The following is a 20,830-nucleotide window of genomic DNA, read 5'->3' as shown; positions in this document are numbered from 1 at the left end:
TTGTAATTTGTAACTTTTATGAGAGGACGTGCGGCTTTGCGCGTTCGTTCGTTATGTTGTAAGACTGTACTCAAGGACGTTCGTCCTTGAACGTTCGTTCTTTCGTTTTTGTTTTTAGTATGGAAAACTGTACTGGTTTATTATTAACTGTGATTTTCTAATTATATGGTTATTGCTGTATTTTTGGGATGTCACATTAGTGGTATCAGAGCAGTTTCGTTCTTTTAAGGACATTGTAGGTTGTGAGTGCACCATGCATGTCTTGCTGTGTGCTCGACGTACTTTTATTGACTATTTTAGACTCTTTGAACTTATCTAACGTTCGTTTTCTCTGCTTCTCAGAGAGAACTAATGGCACCAAGACTTCCTCCTCCTCCACCACAGACCAATGAACATGATGTGCCCAACAACACCAGGATGTTGGAATCAGTGATTGAAAGGCTACAAGAGCAGAATGCTATTTTGATGCAGCAGAACGCGGCTGCCTTACAAAGTTTAGAGGCCGCTCGCGCAAATTCTGAAGCGACCCAAAGGCAACTGATGGAGATCATTGCGACCACTATAGGCACGCCCGGGGCATCTGCTTCAAACGCTAATCATCAGACCGAGTGGAGTTTGGAGAACTTCCTGCAGCATCGTCCGGCAAAGTTTAATGGGAAGTGCCTTCCTGATGAGGCAGACCAGTGGCTGCGTGACATGGAGCAGATCTACAACGCCAAGAGATGTCCGGACGACAACAGGTTGGCGTTCACTGAGTATCTGCTGACTGGAGAGGCCAGTCACTGGTGGGCAAGCGTTAAGATGATACTAACGGAAGCTCAAAGCCCTATTTCCTGGGAAGTCTTCAAGGACAAATTTTATGAGGAGTACTTCCCTGACAGTGTTCGTTTCGCCAAGGAAGTGGAATTTCTGCAATTGGTGCAAGGTGGTATGTCCGTTGCTGAGTACACCAATAAGTTCAAGCATCTGGTTCGTTTTAATACGATGGCAACCAGTGAAGAATGGCAGTGTCGGAAATTTGAGAACGGGCTGAGGGGTAATCTGAAAGTGCTGTTATCCAGCCTATGCATTAGGTCTTTTCCTGCAATGGTTGAGAGGGCCAAGGTATTAGAAAAGAATGTGGCCGAAGCAAAGCAACAAAAGAAATAGCAGCAAGCAGCTAAGGGGTCGGTCATGTCCAAACCAAATTTGAACCGAAATCGGGTACCTTACGCTCGCCCAGTACAGCCACTGAATTCAAGTGGGTCTCAAGCTTTGGTTGTTGCCGGACAGTCTGGGCAACAAGGGACGGTCAGGTGTTTTCAATGTGGAGGACCCCATTTCAAGTCAGTATGTCCTCAGTTAACTGGAAGGAAGTATTGCAACCGCTGTAGAAGAAGTGGTCACTGGGAAAGCGAGTGTTATATGGGCGGACGGGCGACAATGAAACCGCCAAATGCTGGGAGAATGCAACAAGGAAGGGGTGAACGAACGCAGGCTGTTGGTAGAGTGTATGCGATCACGGGCACCGAAGCTGCCAGTTCAGGTACGTTCATCACCAGTATCTGTTTATTATTTGTAAATCCATGTTGTGTGTTATATGATTCGGGGGCAACACACTCCTTCATTTCGAAGGCGTGCGTTGGGGAATTGAGTATAGTCGAACGCGAGATGCAGTTCGACTTGGTAGTGTCAACCCCAGCGGCTGGTGAGGTTAGGACGTCTACAATATGCTTCAAATGTCCTATCGAGAGTGAAGGACGTAGTTATAAAGTGGATCTCATAAAGGAGTTAGGAGTGATCTTAGGAATGGATTAGCTGACCGTCAATCGCATTCTCATTGACTGTGGGGCACAGGAATTGATGTTCCCGGACGAGTATGAAGTAGAGCTATCCGTGACGCTCTGTCAACTAAAAGAAGACATCGTGGATGGCGACAGTTGTTTTCGGATCATGACTGATTCGACCAGTTCAGAGTGAAGCAGCGAGAGGACGAAGAGCTAGTGAAGATCTTGAACGCACTTGATACATATCAAGCCAAGGAATTCAACACTGGAACGGACGGTCTCTTACGCTACATGGGTAGGACGTGCGTTCCAAATGATGACGAACCTGGCTAAGCTTTACATCAAGGAAATCGTTCGTCTACATGGAGTTTCGTCCAGCATTGTTTCAGACCAAAACACAAGATTTACCTCTCGGTTTTGGCAATCGTTTCAAAGCGAGCTCGGTAGCAAACTTCAAATGAGTTCAGCCTATCATCCTCAGACGGACGGTCAGTCCGAGAGAACCATCTGGACGCCTGAAGACTTATTGAAGACGTGTGCCCTAAATCACATGGGCGTCTGGGATGAAGTTTTACCTTTAGTGGATTTCACCTACAGTAGTAGCTTCCAAGCCAGTATAGGAATGGCTCCCTTTGAAGCTCTGTATGGGAGAAAGTGTCGAACGCCTTGGGGTTGGTTACAGGAAGGAGAAAAGGTCTTAACTGGACCAGAGCCCATTCAGCAGATGACTGAGAAGGTGAAATTGATCCAAGAAAGGCTGAAGGCATCTCGGAGCAGACAGAAGTTATGCGCTGATAAAAGAAGAAGGTCGTTAGAATTCAATGCCGGAGATCACGTTTTCCTTAGACTACACCCAACCACTAGAGTTGGGAGAGCTGTTCGACCCAAGAAGTTGTCTCCCAAGTTCATCGGACCTTATCAAATCTTGAGGAAGATCGGACTGGTTGCGTACGAGTTATCTTTGCCGCCTCAGTTATCCAACTTGCATCCAGTCTTCCACGTTTCTCAACTCCGGAAGTACGTATCCGACCCTTCTGACATACTGGAGTTGGAAGACGTTCGTTTTCGTCAAGACCGCACGATAGAGATGCAACCCGTTAGAGTTGAAGATAGCAGCACAAAGTACTACAAGAATAAAGCTGTCAGATTGGTGAAAGTCGTTTGGGACGAGAAGACGGGCGACTCTACATGGGAAGTAGAGATTCATATCCCCATCTGTTCGATCCTCAGTCTTAATTTTCGAGGACGAAAATTTTTGTAGTTGGGGGGAATGTGAGGACCTTTAAAAAAAAAAAAACGTGCGTCAGTGGAATCCACGTGGCAGCCGGAGAACGAGCCACCTCCGCAACGCACATGGACGACAGCAGCGTCTGGCAACCACTAACGGACGCTCGGAGAAGCACATGGAGCTGAGTCAGAAACCTGTAGTGGGAAACACGTGGCGACCTCAGATTGGATGACTGTTCAGTATGGGCAGTCAGAAACCTGAAGTGCTGAACGTGCACCTTCCAGCGTGTAACGTACGTCCGGCAAGCGTAAGTGGAGTGCGCTGGCAACGTGGCAACGTGCGTTGGCAGAGTGGAGATTTTCGCTGGTGGAAAGAAAAGCTGGATCTGAGAAATTCTGAAAATATTCTCCACCCTCGCACACCTCACCATTTTTCATTCCTGAAGAATTCCTTCTCTCCTTCTTCTCTCTACGTCCTCTGCACTCTCTCTAAGAAAACACCCGTTTCATCTCCTCCGATCAGTATTCCAACGCTGTAGAAGGACGCACGGCGTCAAAGGGCTTCCAGAGGAGACGTTCGGTTGATGAAGCTGGACTGGTAAGTCTTTCCCTCGCTCTCTGTCGTTCGTTTTTCCATGCACGCGATCCCAGTTCCGAGTTCGTACGTTCGTCCTCTTTCTTAGAAATGCAAGGATCTGATTTGGTGTTGGGGTTCGTTCAGTGTAGTGTGAATTAACTAGCGTTGACGGTAGGAGAGTCTATTGGAGAAGTGTTTCTTTGCTGTGGACGTTCGGTCATTTCCAGGTAAGGGAAGCTTATTTAATTTAACTGGTTTGTGGTATGTGTATGAACGTTCGCATGAATATATTGTATGAAGTTTGATGAAATTAAATGATATGTACGTTCGTTATTTAACTGCATGATGGATGATATGAATGAATGGTTTGAACGTTCGTTAATTGATTGTATGAATATAATGCATGATATTGGATTTTATTAAATGTATGAACGTTCGTTATTTTGGTGAAATGAGATATATGAGTTTACATGACATGGATTGTATAAAATGTGGAAGTTGATGTTGATATGAACGTATATGAGATTTGCATGTGAGAAATGAACTTGAACATAACTGGATTTGAAAATGATCTTCCCATGAGTATGTACGTTCGTACTGAACGGTCATTAACCGTTCGGTTTTTCTTAGTAATATGGTTGAAATCTCAAATCTCCCATTTGAATGAAAATCTTGTTGATAACGAGCGTTCTTTTGTAAAAATGCTGTGCTTGAGCGTTCGGCCAAGCACTGTTTGTATTTGAGTGTCCTTTGATAAATTTCTACACTTTTCATTTCCACAATTTGATACCTTCGTTACTGAGACGGTCACTGACCGTTCGGTTTTCCTGGCAAATTTTATGAAAATAGGATTCTGTCATCTGGGTAGAATCCTGGTCGAGGACGAACGTCCTCATACTAAAATGCTTCGTGTTTAGCGTTCGGCAAAGCACTGTTACTTCAAGTTATTTAACGTTCGGTCTCACACCTGACGTTCGTACTGTTAAGCGTTCGGTCTTACACTGAACGTACGCTCTACTTGACGCTCGGTCTTATACTGAGCGTTCGCTATAAATGTGGCTCGGCCTTACACTGAGCGCTCGCTCTAAATTGTGTTCGGTCTTATACCGAGCGTTCGCTCCAAATGAGGTTCAGTCTTATACTGAACGTTCGTCCTAAAGATGCTCGGTTTTGAACTGAGCGTTCGCTCTAATTGGTGTTCGGTCTCACACTGAGCGTTCGTCCTAGTTGTGCCCCGGTTTGAAATGAGCGTTCGTCATAAAATAGCGTTCGTCCTAGTTGTGCTCAGTCTTATACTGAGTGCTCGCTCCAAATGATGTTCGGTTTTATTGAAATAGCGTACGTCCAAACTTCAGATTTGCCACGTTCGGTTATTTATTTAAAATTCACGAGCGTCAGTTCATCTAACTGATTCTCAAGGTAATAACGTTCGTCCAATGAACAGTATATTATGTATTCCCGTACGTCATTCTGCCGTTCGTACTTTGATCCGAACGAGCGTCTCTTTGGGTCTCGCTGACAGCGTTCGTCCTCGGTCTTATTGGGGACAGAACGTTCGTTTTTCGATGGTTTTCTTATGAATGATTAAAATGAGTATGGAATGATATATGGTGAATGATGAACAGTATATGAGATGAAATAAAGATATGAATGTATGATGAAGAGTGATTGATGAGATGATATGAAAGTTATGAATGTGAACGAGTGTTCCAGGCAGGAACGACTCATGGATGAATTATGAGAATTTGTAAAGTATGACCGTGGCCAGACTTAGCAGGCGATTCGATCCTGATATTCCGTGACTACTCGTCTTCACATAGAGGGGGTATGTCATGCGTGGGAATGGCAGGAGGTCCCCGTCACATAACTGTAATTTGGGCGGAACCGTCACATAACTGTAATTTGGACGGAATGGACTAACCTCGGGTGGCAACTGATGAGAATGCCAGTTACCACACCACCCGGGTGCGCGAACGTCGTAGCTACACGGGAAATCATACAGTCCGGACAGTCAGTCGTGTATTGAGTTTTCTGTTATGCGTGCGTTGAAATGTACATGTATGATGAACTGTTTACTTGAATTTGTATGTTGATGCATGAGTTAAATTACATAAGCTTACCCTTTCGTTTTTTTTCTTGTGTTGTTTCGTTTTGTACGTCCGTCTTGTCATTGCAATGATCATCCGTGTGGATGTGAGCAGAAGGAGACGAATGTTGGGAAGAGGCGCTGAACGAAGAGAACTTGGTTGAAGTCGAAGTGAAGACTGAGCAGTGAGAAGCTCGGCCAGTAATATAGTTGCTTATTAGAGTGGTTGTTCGACCTACTCATAAGTTTCTTTTGAGTTTTTAGACCGTTCGGTATTGGTTCTGTGTAAACCGTTCGGTCAGGTTTTAATTGTACGTTCGGTTGTAATTTGTAACTTTTATGAGAGGACGTGCGGCTTTGCGCGTTCGTTCGTTATGTTGTAAGACTGTACTCAAGGACGTTCGTCCTTGAACGTTCATTCTTTCGTTTTTGTTTTTAGTATGGAAAACTGTACTGGTTTATTATTAACTGTGATTTTCTAATTATATGGTTATTGCTGTATTTTTGGGATGTCACAAATCACTGTCAAAAAAATATATATGTCGACTATTTAAAATATATGTCAAATTCACTCTTATTTGTAAGATAAAAAGAATACACAATATACAAGTTAAAGAAAGCTTTATATATATGTCTTGTGTATTGAAATGTTCAAGGTTGTTTAGAATTTACAAATGTAATATTTTTCTAAAAAAAAAATTACGGTCATCTACTTGTACATTAAACTGTGAAAAAACCACAATTTTTAAGATGAACTTATTTTTTCAAAACAAAAGTTGCCATGTATATGACTGGTTCAATTTTTCATTTTTTTTAAATAAAGTCTAGATGCATATGGAGACTTTTTACTACATTTTTTATTAAATGAGTTTTTCATATTTAGTAACTTTTATTAATTTAAATTTAAAAATTAAACTTTATAGTTATACATTTCTTTTTTATATTTCTAGAAATAATCATTAGTTGTTTATATTTTTAAGATGTAATTAGACTTTTTTTTAGATAATAAATTTTGAATAAAATTTGTGTAAACCAAGCTAATTTGAGTTTTGATGATTAAAAATAAAAGTAAACTATGCTAAATATTTATACTGAAGTATACATTTTCATTTTATACAAATAGATTAAGATTTTAAACTGGAGATATCAATATACATGATGATGTCTTAACATAAATGTATTTTGAAACCAGAGAATATGCAAAATGTGAAATCGTCACATGCATGAAGACTTCACTTAAAAAAATTGAAGTCCTCATATACTTGGATAGCTGTATTTGCAAAGATATAACTTGAAATTATAGATTTTCGTTGCAAATTTATCGGCATGTTCCTGAAATTATGCAGAAATTGTTCTGATCCTGATAAAAGTTTGATTATTTTATTCAATTCATTAAAAAAAATTCATTAATTTTTTTTTCTTTTTTGTATATTTTCATACATATTTCACTTTATATATATATATATATATATATATATATATATATATATATATATATATATATATATATATATATACATATATAAACTTGAGGTGTCTTAAGAAAAACTAAAAAATAAAAAATGTGAATAAGTTCTGCATTAAATTTTACTTGGTGGCATATAAGGTGGTAAAGTTCTAAGGAGTATTATTATTAATAAAGTAAAAAAAAAATATTTGTATATCATAGACGACTATTACTTAAGAAAATAATCAGTATTAAATGTTACCAATAGTTACTTGAATCACTTAAAATAAATTATTGTCAAAACCATCACATTTGATTTATACATTGTAAGCTTATTTATTTTGCACCCTCCAAATTATTTTTTTCCCAAGCTATGGCACTCCATGGATTGAGTTGCAACTGACACCACCTATCTTATGTGGCAAACTGCTGAGTCTTGAACATTGAGGAGGAAATCTGCAGTGAAACAATGGTGTGATCAAACAAAAGCGGGTTTTGCACCAAACTAGGCATATTTGCCTATAATATTACCAAAATGGGCAAATTCAACCAAATTTACGAAAATGGGGAAGTCGTGGGGGGCCCAAACGACTTCAAATGAAGAAGTCGTGCCCCTCCTGCACGACTTCACACTGTTCATAGCAACAGTGTTGAAGTCGTGCACCCCAAAAACGACTTCAAGACTTTGTAATCGATTACAATGTAATGGTAATCGATTACAGAATGTTGAAATCATGACCACCCTGCACGACTTCAAATTTGTATGCCACCAAAAGCACTGGTAATCGATTACAAAACATGTGTAATCGATTACCAGGTTGTTTTGGTGCAAGGCAGAAGCGGACGCTCGTCCAGGCAGAAGAGGATGCTCGTCCACCCAGGCAGAAGAGGACGCTCGTCCAGCCAGGCAGAGAGAACGCTCGTCCAGAAAGCTAAGAGGACGTTCGTCCATCTAGCTAAGAGGACGCTCGTCGAGATGCGCTAAGAGGACGCTCGTCGAGATGCGCTAAGTGGACGCTCGGCAGGAGAAGTGGACGCTCGTCCATTTTCAGTGAACGCTCGTCCACATACAGATCGTCCGCGCTCGGACGCAACAAAGGGGCGCAGGGCGCGCGATTTTTTCAGAAAGTTTCAACACTCTGTAATCGATTACCAAATCAATGTAATCGATTACAGGATCCAGAAGTCGTTTTTGGGATGCACGACTTCAACACTGTACCTATGAACAGTGTGAAGTCGTGCAGGGGGGCACGACTTCTTCTTTTGAAGTCGTTTTGGCCCCCCACGACTTCACTTTCGGTCAAATTTTGCCTATTTTGGTAATAAAGAAGGCATATTTGCCTACTTTGGTGCAAAAGCCCTGAACCAGTTATTCGTTTAAGGACCTACTGTTGTATTAAATGGCATTCCCAATAACCCCTTTGGTGTTCCACGTGGCATTGGGCCGTACGTCCCCTTGTCACGAGCTAGGTATCGCCTGTGTGTCTTTGGTGTCCCTACCTGTAGCAAGGCTTAAGATTTCAGAAAACATACATATAATAAAAAAGCACAAGAACCAAACGCCAAAGAATATCTAAGCATGATAGTTTCCTCCATCTATGCAGATACTTCATATGCTTACATGATAGCAAGAATGTTACAAGCATAACAAAAAAGAGCCAGATTTAGAAGAGTCTGGTTGGAAAGTGATCCATCCTTGGTCTGTAAAGCTTTCTCTCATCAAGAGGTTGTACTGTGGTCTATTAAAGGTCGTTGGAGGAAATCCATTAAGTTTCGTAGTGGTATTGATTTTACGGTGTCACATATTTTTCGAGAAGAAAGTCGTTGTGCTGATAACCTGGGGGAGTTTAGGCCTGTCAGAGAAATGTTTAAATGGTATATGGTTATGCAAGCTTTTATAAGTTTGGACTTTTGTCATAATAGGTTTCTTTTTCCTATGTATAGAGCTTCTTAGCTTGTGTATAGCTTTATAGCTGGCTTGTTTTCTGTTCATGGGTTTTGGTTGGGTCCCCCCATGTTAGGCCTTGGCGAGTTTACGAGAGACGAAGATATAGGAGGGAGAGAGAAGGGGACCATACGGAAGAAGACAATGACCGAACGGTTGAAAGGGAGGAGCCTGATGGCCGAACGACAAGGGGAAGAGAAAGAGAGCAGAGCGAGCGGGACGAGGACGAGCGTCCTGAGCGAGTGGAAGCAACGAGGGGAGGGGACGAGCGTCCTGAGCGAGTGGAAGCAACGAGGGGCGAGGACGAACGTCCTGAGCGAGTGGGAGCAACGAGGGGCGAGGACGAGCGTCCTGAGGGAGTGGAAGCAACAAGGGCTGAATGAGCAAGGGACGAGCGGCCTGAGCAAGGACGAGCGTCAAACTGACAACAGAAGGATAGTATAGAAGGAAATATAATAAATACGCATAAATATAATAAATAAGGCTAGATATATTCTTACCAGATAATGATAATAAATACGCATAAATATAATAAATAAGAATAGATATATTCTTACCAGATAATTATAATAAATAATAGTTATTATTATTCTCGGCCCTTTTGGGAAGGAGTAATTAGTATTAATAGAGGAGGAACCTAGGGAAAAAGACATGCTTTTGATTTGGGAATTTTGTAAGAGAGGTTATGCTCTCAGGTAACTGACGGAGATCCTGCTCCCAGTTATTGTTTGTTTTCTTGATCCAGTATTCTTATTCAATAAAAAGGGTTCATCCAGCTATTGTTTTCATTATCCCTTGCTTGTGAGAGTGTGTGACGAGAGCGTTCTAGTTACATTCCAGACTCAGGCACGTAACAATTGGTCCGACCTGCCGGATTGTCAAGGGAGGAAACTGCCGGATCATCATGGAGGGAAGAGTGAACGTCATTGAGGGAAGATTGGAGGTCATAGAAATATCCATGGGGGGCTGGAGGCAGCCGTCCAGGAACTGGTGAAGGTGATGGGAGAGCGAGGTCGACGAAATGAGGGGAGCTTTGAAGGAAGTCAGGGCTCGGTCAACGGGAGAAGGAATGAGGAGGACGAGAGAAATAGCGGCGGCTTAGAGGGTGGACAACGTGAGGAGCAACCGTATTGGAGGAGAAGGGTGGACTTACCCATATTCGAAGGCAGTGATCCGTTGAATTGGATCTATAGAGCGGACAAATTCTTTGAACTACAAGGAGTGCCGGAGGAAGAGAAGCTGCGCCTAGCCTACATCAGCATGGAAGGGATCGCGGGGCACTGGTTCAGGTTTTGGAGGGAGAAGGCCAGGAACCGTTCATGGGCCGGATTAAAGGAATCATTGGTGATCAGGTTCGGAGGCAGAAACCGGGGAACGGTCTTCGAGAGACTGGCGGCCTGCAAACAGTCAGGAACCGTGGAAGAATACATCCAAGAATTTGAAGTGTTGGTCGGACAAGCAGAAAAGATACCCGAGGCACAGCTGACGGGATATTTCATGGCAGGCTTGCAGGAGGGGATCCGTAATCAACTCAGGTTGCTGGACCCGAGGGAATTGATGGATGTAATGAGGCTGGCGAAGGATGTGGAAGAGTTCCAAGGGGGCGCAAAGGCTGAAGGAGGAATCATAAGCAAGGGCCCGACGTGGGGAAAACCGAGCGGGGCAGTAACAAGGACGGACCCCAGCAGGCCTAATCAGAACCGAAGGGGAAACGCCGAGAGGGGGCGGACAGGAGGAAAGGAAGGAACCCCCAGGAGAGAAGGAGAACGTACGTTCTCAAACAATCAGGGCCGGAACGTGCGCGATTTACCGTACGCTGAATATGTCAAACGAAGGGAGGAGGGGAGGTGTTTCAGGTGTGGGGGTCCGTTCGGACCAGGCCATCGCTGTCCAGAAAGGAGCCTCCGGATGCTGATACTGGCGGAAGACGAGGAATCCGGTGGGGATGAGGAAGCTGAGGCCGAACTAGATCACATGGAGCTATCAGCGTTCTCGGCAGGAGGGCTCACCCAGCCCAGAACGATGAAATTGCATGGTCAGATAGGGGCGAAACGGGTACTGATTCTGATTGACAGCGGCGCCAGCCACAACTTCATAAGAAGGGAATTGGTAGAGGAATTGGCATTACCCGTAGTAGATACACCACCCTATAGGGTGAGTTTGGGAGATGGGCAGAGAAAGGAGACAAGGGGGTGTTGTGAAAAGGTAATGGTTCATCTGGGAGAGGCCGTCATCACAGAACGATTCCACTTGTTTGAACTGGGTGGGGTGGACGTAATACTGGGGGTGGAATGGCTGGCTAAGCTGGGAGAAGTAACGTTAAACTGGGGTAACCTAACTATGGCATTCGGTCAAGAAGGACGCGTCGTGACCATTAAGGGGGATCCGACTTTAACTCGGAGATTAGTGGAACCCGAAGCATTGTTCAAAATGAAAGAAGTGGAGGCCTGGTTGCTATTGTGGGAACTTGGGGAGACCGAAAGGGATGAGGAACGAAAACCGTACGCCCAGGGAGAAGAGCCGTTCGGCCTGGATTTGACAAAGAAGCAGACACGTGACATGAAGAGAGTTTTGGATCAGTACGCGAGCGTATTTCACGAACCAAGCGGACTTCCGCCTGATAGGGGCATGGTGCATCAAATTCCCTTAAAAGAAGGGACGGATCCAGTGAACGTAAGGCCGTACCGCTACCCGCATGTGATGAAGGGGGAGATTGAGAAGCAGGTGGCAGAAATGTTAAAAACGGGCGTCATAAGGTCGAGCAACAGTCCCTACTCGAGTCCAGTGATATTGGTAAAGAAGAAGGATGGTAGCTGGAGATTTTGTGTGGATTACAGGGCCCTTAACCGAGTCACGGTACCCGACAAATTCCCTATTCCCTTGATAGAAGAACTACTGGACGAACTGAGAGGGGCCAAATATTTTTCCAAGGTGGATTTGAAGTCAGGGTACCACCAGATCCGAATGGGAGAAGGAGACATAGAGAAAACGGCTTTCCGGACGCACCAGGGTCACTACGAGTTCATGGTGATGCCGTTCGGCCTCACTAACGCACCAGCCACATTCCAGAGTGCAATGAACAGCCTGATGCAGCCTTACCTGCGGAAATTCGTACTGGTGTTTTTTGATGATATATTGGTGTATAGCCGAACCTGGGAGGAGCACCTAGAGCATGTGGGGACGGTGCTGGGGGAACTCGTGTCCAACCGGTGGGTGGCCAACCGAAAGAAATGTGAGTTCGGCAAAACACAAATAGGCTATTTGGGTCATCGAATTTCAGCGAGGGGCGTAGAAATGGACGAAGACAAGGTAAGAGCCGTGATGGACTGGGAGAAACCTAAGACAGTGAAGGCTTTGAGGGGATTTCTGGGACTTACAGGATACTATAGGAGGTTCGTGAAGGACTACGGGAAAATTGCCAAACCTTTGACCGACCTCCTTAAAAAGGGGCAGTTTGCATGGACAGAACAAGCAGAGGACGCTATGTCAAGGTTAAAAAAAGCAATCACTACGGCCCCAGTGCTGGCTCTACCTGATTTTGACCAATCTTTCCACATTGAGTGTGACGCGTCGGGAAGAGGGATAGGAGCGGTACTCATGCAAGGAAAGCAACCCATAGCTTTCTTTAGTAAAGCGTTGTCCGAGGGGTCACTGAGTAAATCTATATACGAGAAGGAATTAATGGCGCTAGTTTTGGCCATACAACACTGGAGGCCCTACCTCTTGGGGCAAAGGTTTGTGGTTCACACCGATCAAAGGAGCTTGAAGTATCTTTTGGAGCAACGCATCACTACTCAGAATCAGCAGAATTGGATTGCAAAGCTTCTGGGGTATGACTTTGAGATCGTGTACAAGTCGGGTGTCACCAACAAGGTAGCAGACGCCCTATCACGGAAGGACGAGGATGATCCGCAGGAAGAAAAGGAATTGAGGGTGATAGCCCGACCTTACTGGCAAGACTTTGGGGAGGTTCTGGAAGAAGTCGAGGCAGATGAAGAATTAAAGAAAGTGATAGAAGATTTGAGGCGAGACCCCAACTCCCATCCCTCGTTCACGCTGGAACACGAGAGGTTACACTATAAGGGGAGGCTTGTGCTGTCTGCCCGTTCGGCTTGGGTACCCAAGTTAATAGCCGAGTTTCATACCACGCAAACAGGAGGACACTCAGGGGTATATCGGACGTATCGCAAGGTGGCGCAATCTCTCTATTGGATAGGAATGAAGAAAGCCGTGACTGACTTCGTGGCCAGCTGCTTAGTATGTCAACAACATAAGTATCTGACATCATCTCCGCAAGGGTTGCTGCAACCTTTACCCATTCCCAACGCCATTTGGGAAGAGATAAGCATGGATTTCATTGCTAAGCTACCTAAGTCCCAGGGGTATGATGCGGTGCTAGTGGTGGTAGACCGTCTCAGCAAATATGGACATTTCATACCACTTAAACATCCCTATTCTGCTCGAACGGTAGCTGCAGTGTTTGTAAAGGAGGTCGTACGGTTGCATGGAGTGCCAATATCAATCGTAAGTGACCGAGATCCACTGTTCCTGAGTAATTTCTGGAAGGAGTTGTTTAAATTACAAGGAACTCAACTAAAGATGAGCACCGCCTATCATCCTGAATCCGATGGGCAGACCGAGGTTGTAAATAGGGTGTTGGAGGGTTATCTGCGATGCTTCTGCTCAGAACAACCAAAGGGATGGAGCGTAGTACTACCCTGGGCGGAATATTGGTATAACACCACCTATCAAGAGTCGGCCAAATGCACCCCATTTGAAACAGTATATGGAAGGTCTCCTCCCTCCCTACACCGATTCGTTCCGGGAGAAACCTTAGTGGAAACCGTCGGCCAGGAGTTACAGACAAGAGATGAGGCGCTCAACCAGCTGAAGTTCCACCTCGCCAGGGCTCAGGAATTAATGGTAAGACAGGCCGACAAGGCAAGGAGACCATCCCATGTAGAGGTGGGGGATTGGGTGTATCTCAAGATCAGACCCCACCGACAGACATCAATGCCGTCCCCACTACATTCTAAACTAGCCGCTCGGTATTTTGGACCCTTCCCGGTCATACAGCAGATAGGTGAAGTGGCCTTTAAGTTGCAACTACCAGAGGCCGCGCGAATCCATCCGGTGTTCCATGTGTCGCAGTTAAAGAAGGCCGTGGGGGAGAACAGGGTGGAGAAAGAGTTACCCAAAGACCTGGAAATGGAGGGACCGTCTCCCAGGCCGGTCAGAGTTCTGGATAAAAGGCAGGTGCAACAGGGAGAGGACGAACGACAGGAATTGTTGATCGAATGGCAAGAGGGAGGACCGGACGGGGCAACATGGGAAGATGCCATAACCATCCGAGACCAATATCCAGACTTCAACCTTGAGGGCAAGGTTGATCTTCAGGAGGTGGGTAATGTTAGGCCCTGGCGAGTTTACGAGAGACGAAGATATAGGAGGGAGAGAGAAGGGGACCGTACGGAAGAAGACAATGACCGAACGGTTGAAAGGGAGGAGCCTGATGGCCGAACGACAAGGGGAAGAGAAAGAGAGCAGAGCGAGCGGGACGAGGACGAGCGTCCTGAGCGAGTGGAAGCAACGAGGGGAGGGGACGAGCGTCCTGAGCGAGTGGAAGCAACGAGGGGCGAGGACGAACGTCCTGAGCGAGTGGGAGCAACGAGGGGCGAGGACGAGCGTCCTGAGGGAGTGGAAGCAACAAGGGCTGAATGAGCAAGGGACGAGCGGCCTGAGCAAGGACGAGCGTCAAACTGACAACAGAAGGATAGTATAGAAGGAAATATAATAAATACGCATAAATATAATAAATAAGGCTAGATATATTCTTACCAGATAATGATAATAAATACGCATAAATATAATAAATAAGAATAGATATATTCTTACCAGATAATTATAATAAATAATAGTTATTATTATTCTCGGCCCTTTTGGGAAGGAGTAATTAGTATTAATAGAGGAGGAACCTAGGGAAAAAGACATGCTTTTGATTTGGGAATTTTGTAAGAGAGGTTATGCTCTCAGGTAACTGACGGAGATCCTGCTCCCAGTTATTGTTTGTTTTCTTGATCCAGTATTCTTATTCAATAAAAAGGGTTCATCCAGCTATTGTTTTCATTATCCCTTGCTTGTGAGAGTGTGTGACGAGAGCGTTCTAGTTACATTCCAGACTCAGGCACGTAACACCCCATGAGTTCTTTGTATCTTTCTTTTTGTTTTTAATGATATTTTCATGTGATGACAAATGGTATATGTCCTAGGGGTTAGCCTAGCTGAGATGCCAAAGATCATAGTAATGCCTAGCAAGAGTTTTATATAAAAAAAAGGATCTGTCAGGCAGCATTATCCTGAAAGGTAATTGGGGTTTGGATCTTTCAAAAACAAATGTAGTTATACAAACATTTATGTCTAATTATCACCTTTAGCATGATAGAATTTAGGTCCACAAGCAGTCAAATAGACAATAGTTAGTTCTTCTCAAATATTAACACCAGATTTTTCTTTGTCAACAGGAAAATAGCATTACTCAGGCTATTATCTGGAGAGATTGGCAAGCCAAAGTAACACAATGCAAGATTTACCAAATAACTGGTAAATGTGGTATTGGACTAATGAAGAGATAAGTAAAATACAATCAAATCTCCTAGATTTATATTTAATTGATTTTTAAACAATAGGAAATCACAGAAATACCATTCAGTATATAAGGTCTGAGGTTATAACCAATACCTCGATAAAATCGATGGATGATCTAAGACCTGGAAACAATTTATTCTCTAATCTGCTTATGATTTCATCGGCTACAAGCTGCTTCTTTGCATCGTATTCTACTCTTGAGAGACCCTGGTACAGAAAACAGTGACACTAGATATTTTAAGACAAAAACAGATTCTGAAGTCACACAAGCATGCAATGTGAAAGTTTTGAACTTTGTTTATCAGTATTGCCTACCTCCCAGTCCCCCATGGAAGAAGTTGTGAATATATGAAGGATATGGCGACCTTCGGGAGCCAATGATGAATCAAGAACAGTTGGTATACTTAAAAAGATACTTCCATATGAATCCTCCAATTCGGACCAGTTGCTCTAGAGAAGAACCAATGAAATGCATTAAGCTAATATTCATTTTAAGGTACAAGGACTATTAAGAAATTTTAAGTTGAGCAAACTTCCAACTACCTCAAGGACAAAATGGTGACAGTCTGTATCTGGTGGTAAAATCTCTGCTTTAACCCCCATGTGAATTGAAAGAAAAGATGGAGCTTTAACATAAACTTTCTGGAAGTTCTCTTCTTCTTTTGGTAGTGGAACACCCTTCAGCAACTTTCCTACAGTGTAACATTATGTGATTTAACTAACTAAGAACTGACGAAGGCAGAGAAACATCGCGGAGATTATCGGTAAAATATTCACACAAAATATCTTATAAGAATTCAAATTTGAATTTGAAACCAACCAAATGTATCCCATCTAGTAGCATTTGATATTATTGTTTTGGCAAAGAACTCTCTCCCATCAGCAAGCCTCACACCTACCTGCAAAAAGCATAGTCAGTTCTTGAAGAAAAAATGCTTCTTTCCAAAATGTCATTGTTTCTATTATGAAGTCTCACTTACAGCTTTGCCCTGCTCAATTATAATACCAGTGACATTTGCTTTGTAAACTATCTCACTACCCTGATCAACAAGACCTTTTGCTAAGGACTTTGCAATCCCACCGACACCCCCAAGAGGGTAGTTGATCCCACCAAAGTGTCTGACACATAGAACCTGGAGGGAAAAAAAGAGTCAGGCCATGCAGGAAATATAGAGCATTTGAGGCCAAGGTGAACTATATAGTACTGCCACCATATTTGAAATAAGTACTTTTACTTTTTACTGTTTTCACTGGCATAACATGAATGTCTAACTCAAATATTGTTTAGCAGTCTCCCTGACAGTTCCTCAAGAGGTTAGTATGATTAGTCCCTGAACATGTGGTGAATTTTGGCTTATTCTTAAAAAAAAATTGTTGCTTTTGGTCCTTATAACTTTTAAAAGTCATGAACAGAGTCCATTTGCTATCTATTGATTTGCTATCTATCATAATACAGAATGCATCTAAGTGGTTGTTGACAATAAGATGCATGTCATGTCAAGTCATCACCAAAATAATTGTAAGAACTGTTTTCTAAAGTTAAATGAATTGTACGGACCAAATCTAACAACAAAAAGTTGGATTAAAACCAATATTCACTACATCTTTAAGGATTAAAAACATATTTAACCCTTTCATCATTTTAAAATCAGTTACGAGTTAGAAAAATAACAGGTCTAACAAACATGACTGATTCTTCATATTAATGGAAGGATGACCTTTACATTTTAAAATTACACACTTAACATTCAAATAAAAAAGATACTGAAATATTTGTATGTTATTAGGACTAAAAGCAGTCAATGTTGGGTCAAATTCCTGCTAGTTCTATTTTTTGCAATCTAATCCTCCATTCATTACAAGCAGAAGCTATGAATGCAAGCATGAAACCTTCTCTCCTAGACAATTTAATAAATGTAATACAAAAATTTAATGAACTGAAAGAATGAAAAAAGGTTATCATGCTAGCATTGATCATTGGTGTCTGTATAGCGTTGACTGTGCTCACTATAAAACACTGCAACAGCATGGATATAAATTACCAATCACGTACCAACAATTGAATAATTAATCAAAGTGTAAATGAGTAGTAACATGACTGCTATCTCAATTGAAAATAGGTTGGAAGAAGATACAAAACATGTGGCACAATTTGTTTAAGACTCAAATGCTATGATGGGACCCACAACAATTGTCCTCAACCTCTTCTATGAGATCCACTAGAATGGTTTCCACACTTATTTAGTACATGTTGTCTCTCTTAACACATTGCACTGAGTAACTATTCAAGACACATTGACCTTAATAAATTCATGAAACTTCAAGCTGAATCAAATAAGTTATCACATCTGCCTCTGTGTCTATGAAAGACAACAAGTTTGGATCTTTAATGTACTTCATGGTTAGGGTAAAATTTGTTGAGTCAACTAGTTATATGCAGTGGAGTTAAGCAACAAACTGCAGAGTTGAGTGACGTATTTGTTCACTTTTTCACCCTTTGCTTCCCTCAACAATTCTTTTAACTCATAAGTTAAAACATACATTCTCCAATCTACCAAAATACCGAAAAGATAAACCAAGTGGAACTAAAAAACAATACTACCTTTGGAATTAAAGTTAAGAGTTCAAATTTGTGGCCTTACAGTTTAAAATAAACAACATGAAAGTACCTAGTGTCAAGCATTCCAGGGGCTTCTGAAAAAACTGTCCAAAAAGGTAGAGTGGCTCTTCCAGTGACTTCAACGCCAAGGAATTCAGCGCATTGAAAATCTAACCATAACACAAAAGATCTTAAAAGGTAAACTTCAAGGAGAGGCAAAAATGCCTTAAGGGGGCTGCAATCACCTCAATTTAGACAAACCTTCCAGCATTCACTGTAGAATTTAAGAATACCCTCCTTTTCGTGGGGAAAGTAACTAGTCAGTTCATCAATGAATTTATCATATTCTTTGTGCACTCGAACAGAAAGGTTATTTGGTAGATGGAAATGAACGGTTGTTGGATCAGGTACCACTTGCATCTGACAACCGACTGCCTCCAACGCTTGTGTTATCAAATTGAGATTACCCTTCACAAATTTAAGGCACATGGTGTTCATGATCCTAGGAAGCATACCATTCAACATAAAGAACAATTAGAAGTGCTCGAATCTACTGCTGGCTAAGGTATTATTAGAAGATGAGCAAATTACATTTATTTGGAGCTTAATTGATCAAAAGTCAAGCTTCACATAATGAACCAAATCTTTCTTAATATTAAACTAACCAAAAGAGCAAACTAGACGCAATCATTTTGTTCATGAACACCAGGCACCAGCTAAGCACAATAACACTGATGGCAACACAAAATAAAGTGTTGTTTACAAATGAATGTCTCCAAAACAAAAATAAAATAAAAATTTAATGCATTACAACCAGAGAGAAACAGAAAGTCCCTCTCACAAGCAAAGCATCCATATTCCTTAAGTGTAACATTTAACTCATGAGCTCACCCGTAAAATTTCTATACCATCCACATTTCATCACATCAATAATGAAATTAAAGTAAATGATTACACACACAAAAAGGCATGCACCCAAATTAAACAAATAAATAACTGACCTTATCACTGAAACCAAACATGACAAAAGAACCGATATCAAAAGTATAGCCATCCCTCTGGTAAAATCCAGAGCTTCCACCAGGAATCACATACTTCTCTAAAACCAAAACTCTGGCACCCTTCACTGCCAACTGTGTTTCTGCAACCAACCCTCCAATCCCAGACCCTATAACAATTGCATCAAACTTTTCACCCTTACCCTTCACTCCTCTCTCTGCCACTTCTTCCACAGTCAGAGTTGACGTTGAGCACACCACGGACACCCTTTTTCTTCTGAGAGCATTGGAGAAAGACCCGGATGGAAATTCACTCCCTGCATGATTTCCAAAAGCAAAAGATTGAAACTTTAGCAGAAAGTTTGAACTTTGAGAAGCAGCCCCTGTTGGGAAATTATGGGAAAAGGAGTGTCGACAAAGGGAGAGGAAAGGGGAAGGGATCATGATTAGAAGGAGGAGAAGGTTGTGGTCTGGTGGAAAGTGGAAGTGCGAAAAACTGGCATTTGCCTTTGGATGCTGGTTATGTTCTGTAATGGTGTTAATGTGTGTGGATTCCACTCACATCTAAATTTGATTCCTGCCCAACACACACAATGTTTGGTTTGTCATTAGTTTATCCAAAAGCTGACAAATTATTAAATTTAATTAATTGAAATGAGAAAAAATCATTCAATTGTTGTGAGACCCTGAAAATTTCTCTGTAATTACCTGTCACATCACCATTAATGCACATCACAATCCATGCTTATCTCATTTTAAAACCCATTTCCAAATCTGATAAACTCTCTGACACACACTGAAACCGCACCCATCATTCTCTGAAAACGCACATGGCTTCACAAGCACACACGCCACGTGTTGCAGAAGAAGCTTCCAGTTCAGAATTTAGTGGGCACGTGTCAGCTTGGGGTACGTTCGCTCCAACGAACGTGAATTTCACAAAACTGGATTTCCTAGAATTCTCTCTCTTACCTGCACCACTCATCCTCTTCCTCAGAACTCAAATCCTTCATCTTCTCCAACCTCTCTCTAGAAACCCTAAAACTTCTCTCTACTGTTACTCATTCATCTCTTCTCCGTTTAACATTCAGAACCGTAGGAACGTTCCTTACGCCGTGAACTTCATTTTGGTCCGAACAACTTCAGATTCTGTTGACGGTAAGATTTCCAACTCATAAGCTCGTTTCTGGAATTCCTTCGAACCCAGATTCAGTTACATGCAAGGGCTTAAGTTGATATCGTTTACGTTTCTTTGGTTAGACTTAGTTGAAGAGAATAAGAAAGATCTTGGAGGGTAGAAAACCATAAGTTGGGCAAGTCCAAGTGATACTATTAGAACGAACACTGCTATCCAGGTAAGGGAAGCTTATATGTTTAATTTATACTGCATGTTGTATGATCTGAGTTGTATGCATGAAAATTATGAAGTTTGAGCTGTTATGAACGTTCTCTGATATTGGATATGATTTCTGGGTTGTTGAACTATATGTTGGTTTGATACGTATGAATGATGGGTGAATATTGTAATATATGAGTTTTA

General features: G+C 42.4%; 1 protein-coding gene across 1 annotated transcript; it reads right to left on the bottom strand.

Annotated features, from left to right (window-relative positions):
- Positions 1-7,565: 7,565 nt before the first annotated feature.
- LOC148195892 (prolycopene isomerase, chloroplastic-like) lies at positions 7,566-19,891 on the bottom strand. Its single transcript, XM_088094266.1, has 11 exons — positions 19,294-19,891; positions 18,554-18,760; positions 18,363-18,462; positions 18,046-18,119; positions 17,655-17,710; positions 16,674-16,827; positions 16,514-16,592; positions 16,237-16,385; positions 16,009-16,143; positions 15,787-15,900; positions 7,566-8,603 (listed from the first exon to the last, which is right to left on the bottom strand). The coding sequence occupies exons 1-11, from the start codon at positions 19,732-19,734 to the stop codon at positions 8,481-8,483; spliced, it is 1,632 nt and encodes a 543-aa protein (XP_087950392.1). The 5' UTR covers positions 19,735-19,891; the 3' UTR covers positions 7,566-8,480.
- Positions 19,892-20,830: the final 939 nt, after the last annotated feature.

The sequence above is a fragment of the Vigna umbellata genome, chromosome 7, assembly GCF_029865625.1.
Source record: "Vigna umbellata cultivar VRB3 chromosome 7, Vumbellata_1.0, whole genome shotgun sequence".
Classification (NCBI taxonomy): Eukaryota; Viridiplantae; Streptophyta; class Magnoliopsida; order Fabales; family Fabaceae; genus Vigna; species Vigna umbellata.
This window is presented reverse-complemented; position numbering and strand designations above follow the sequence as displayed.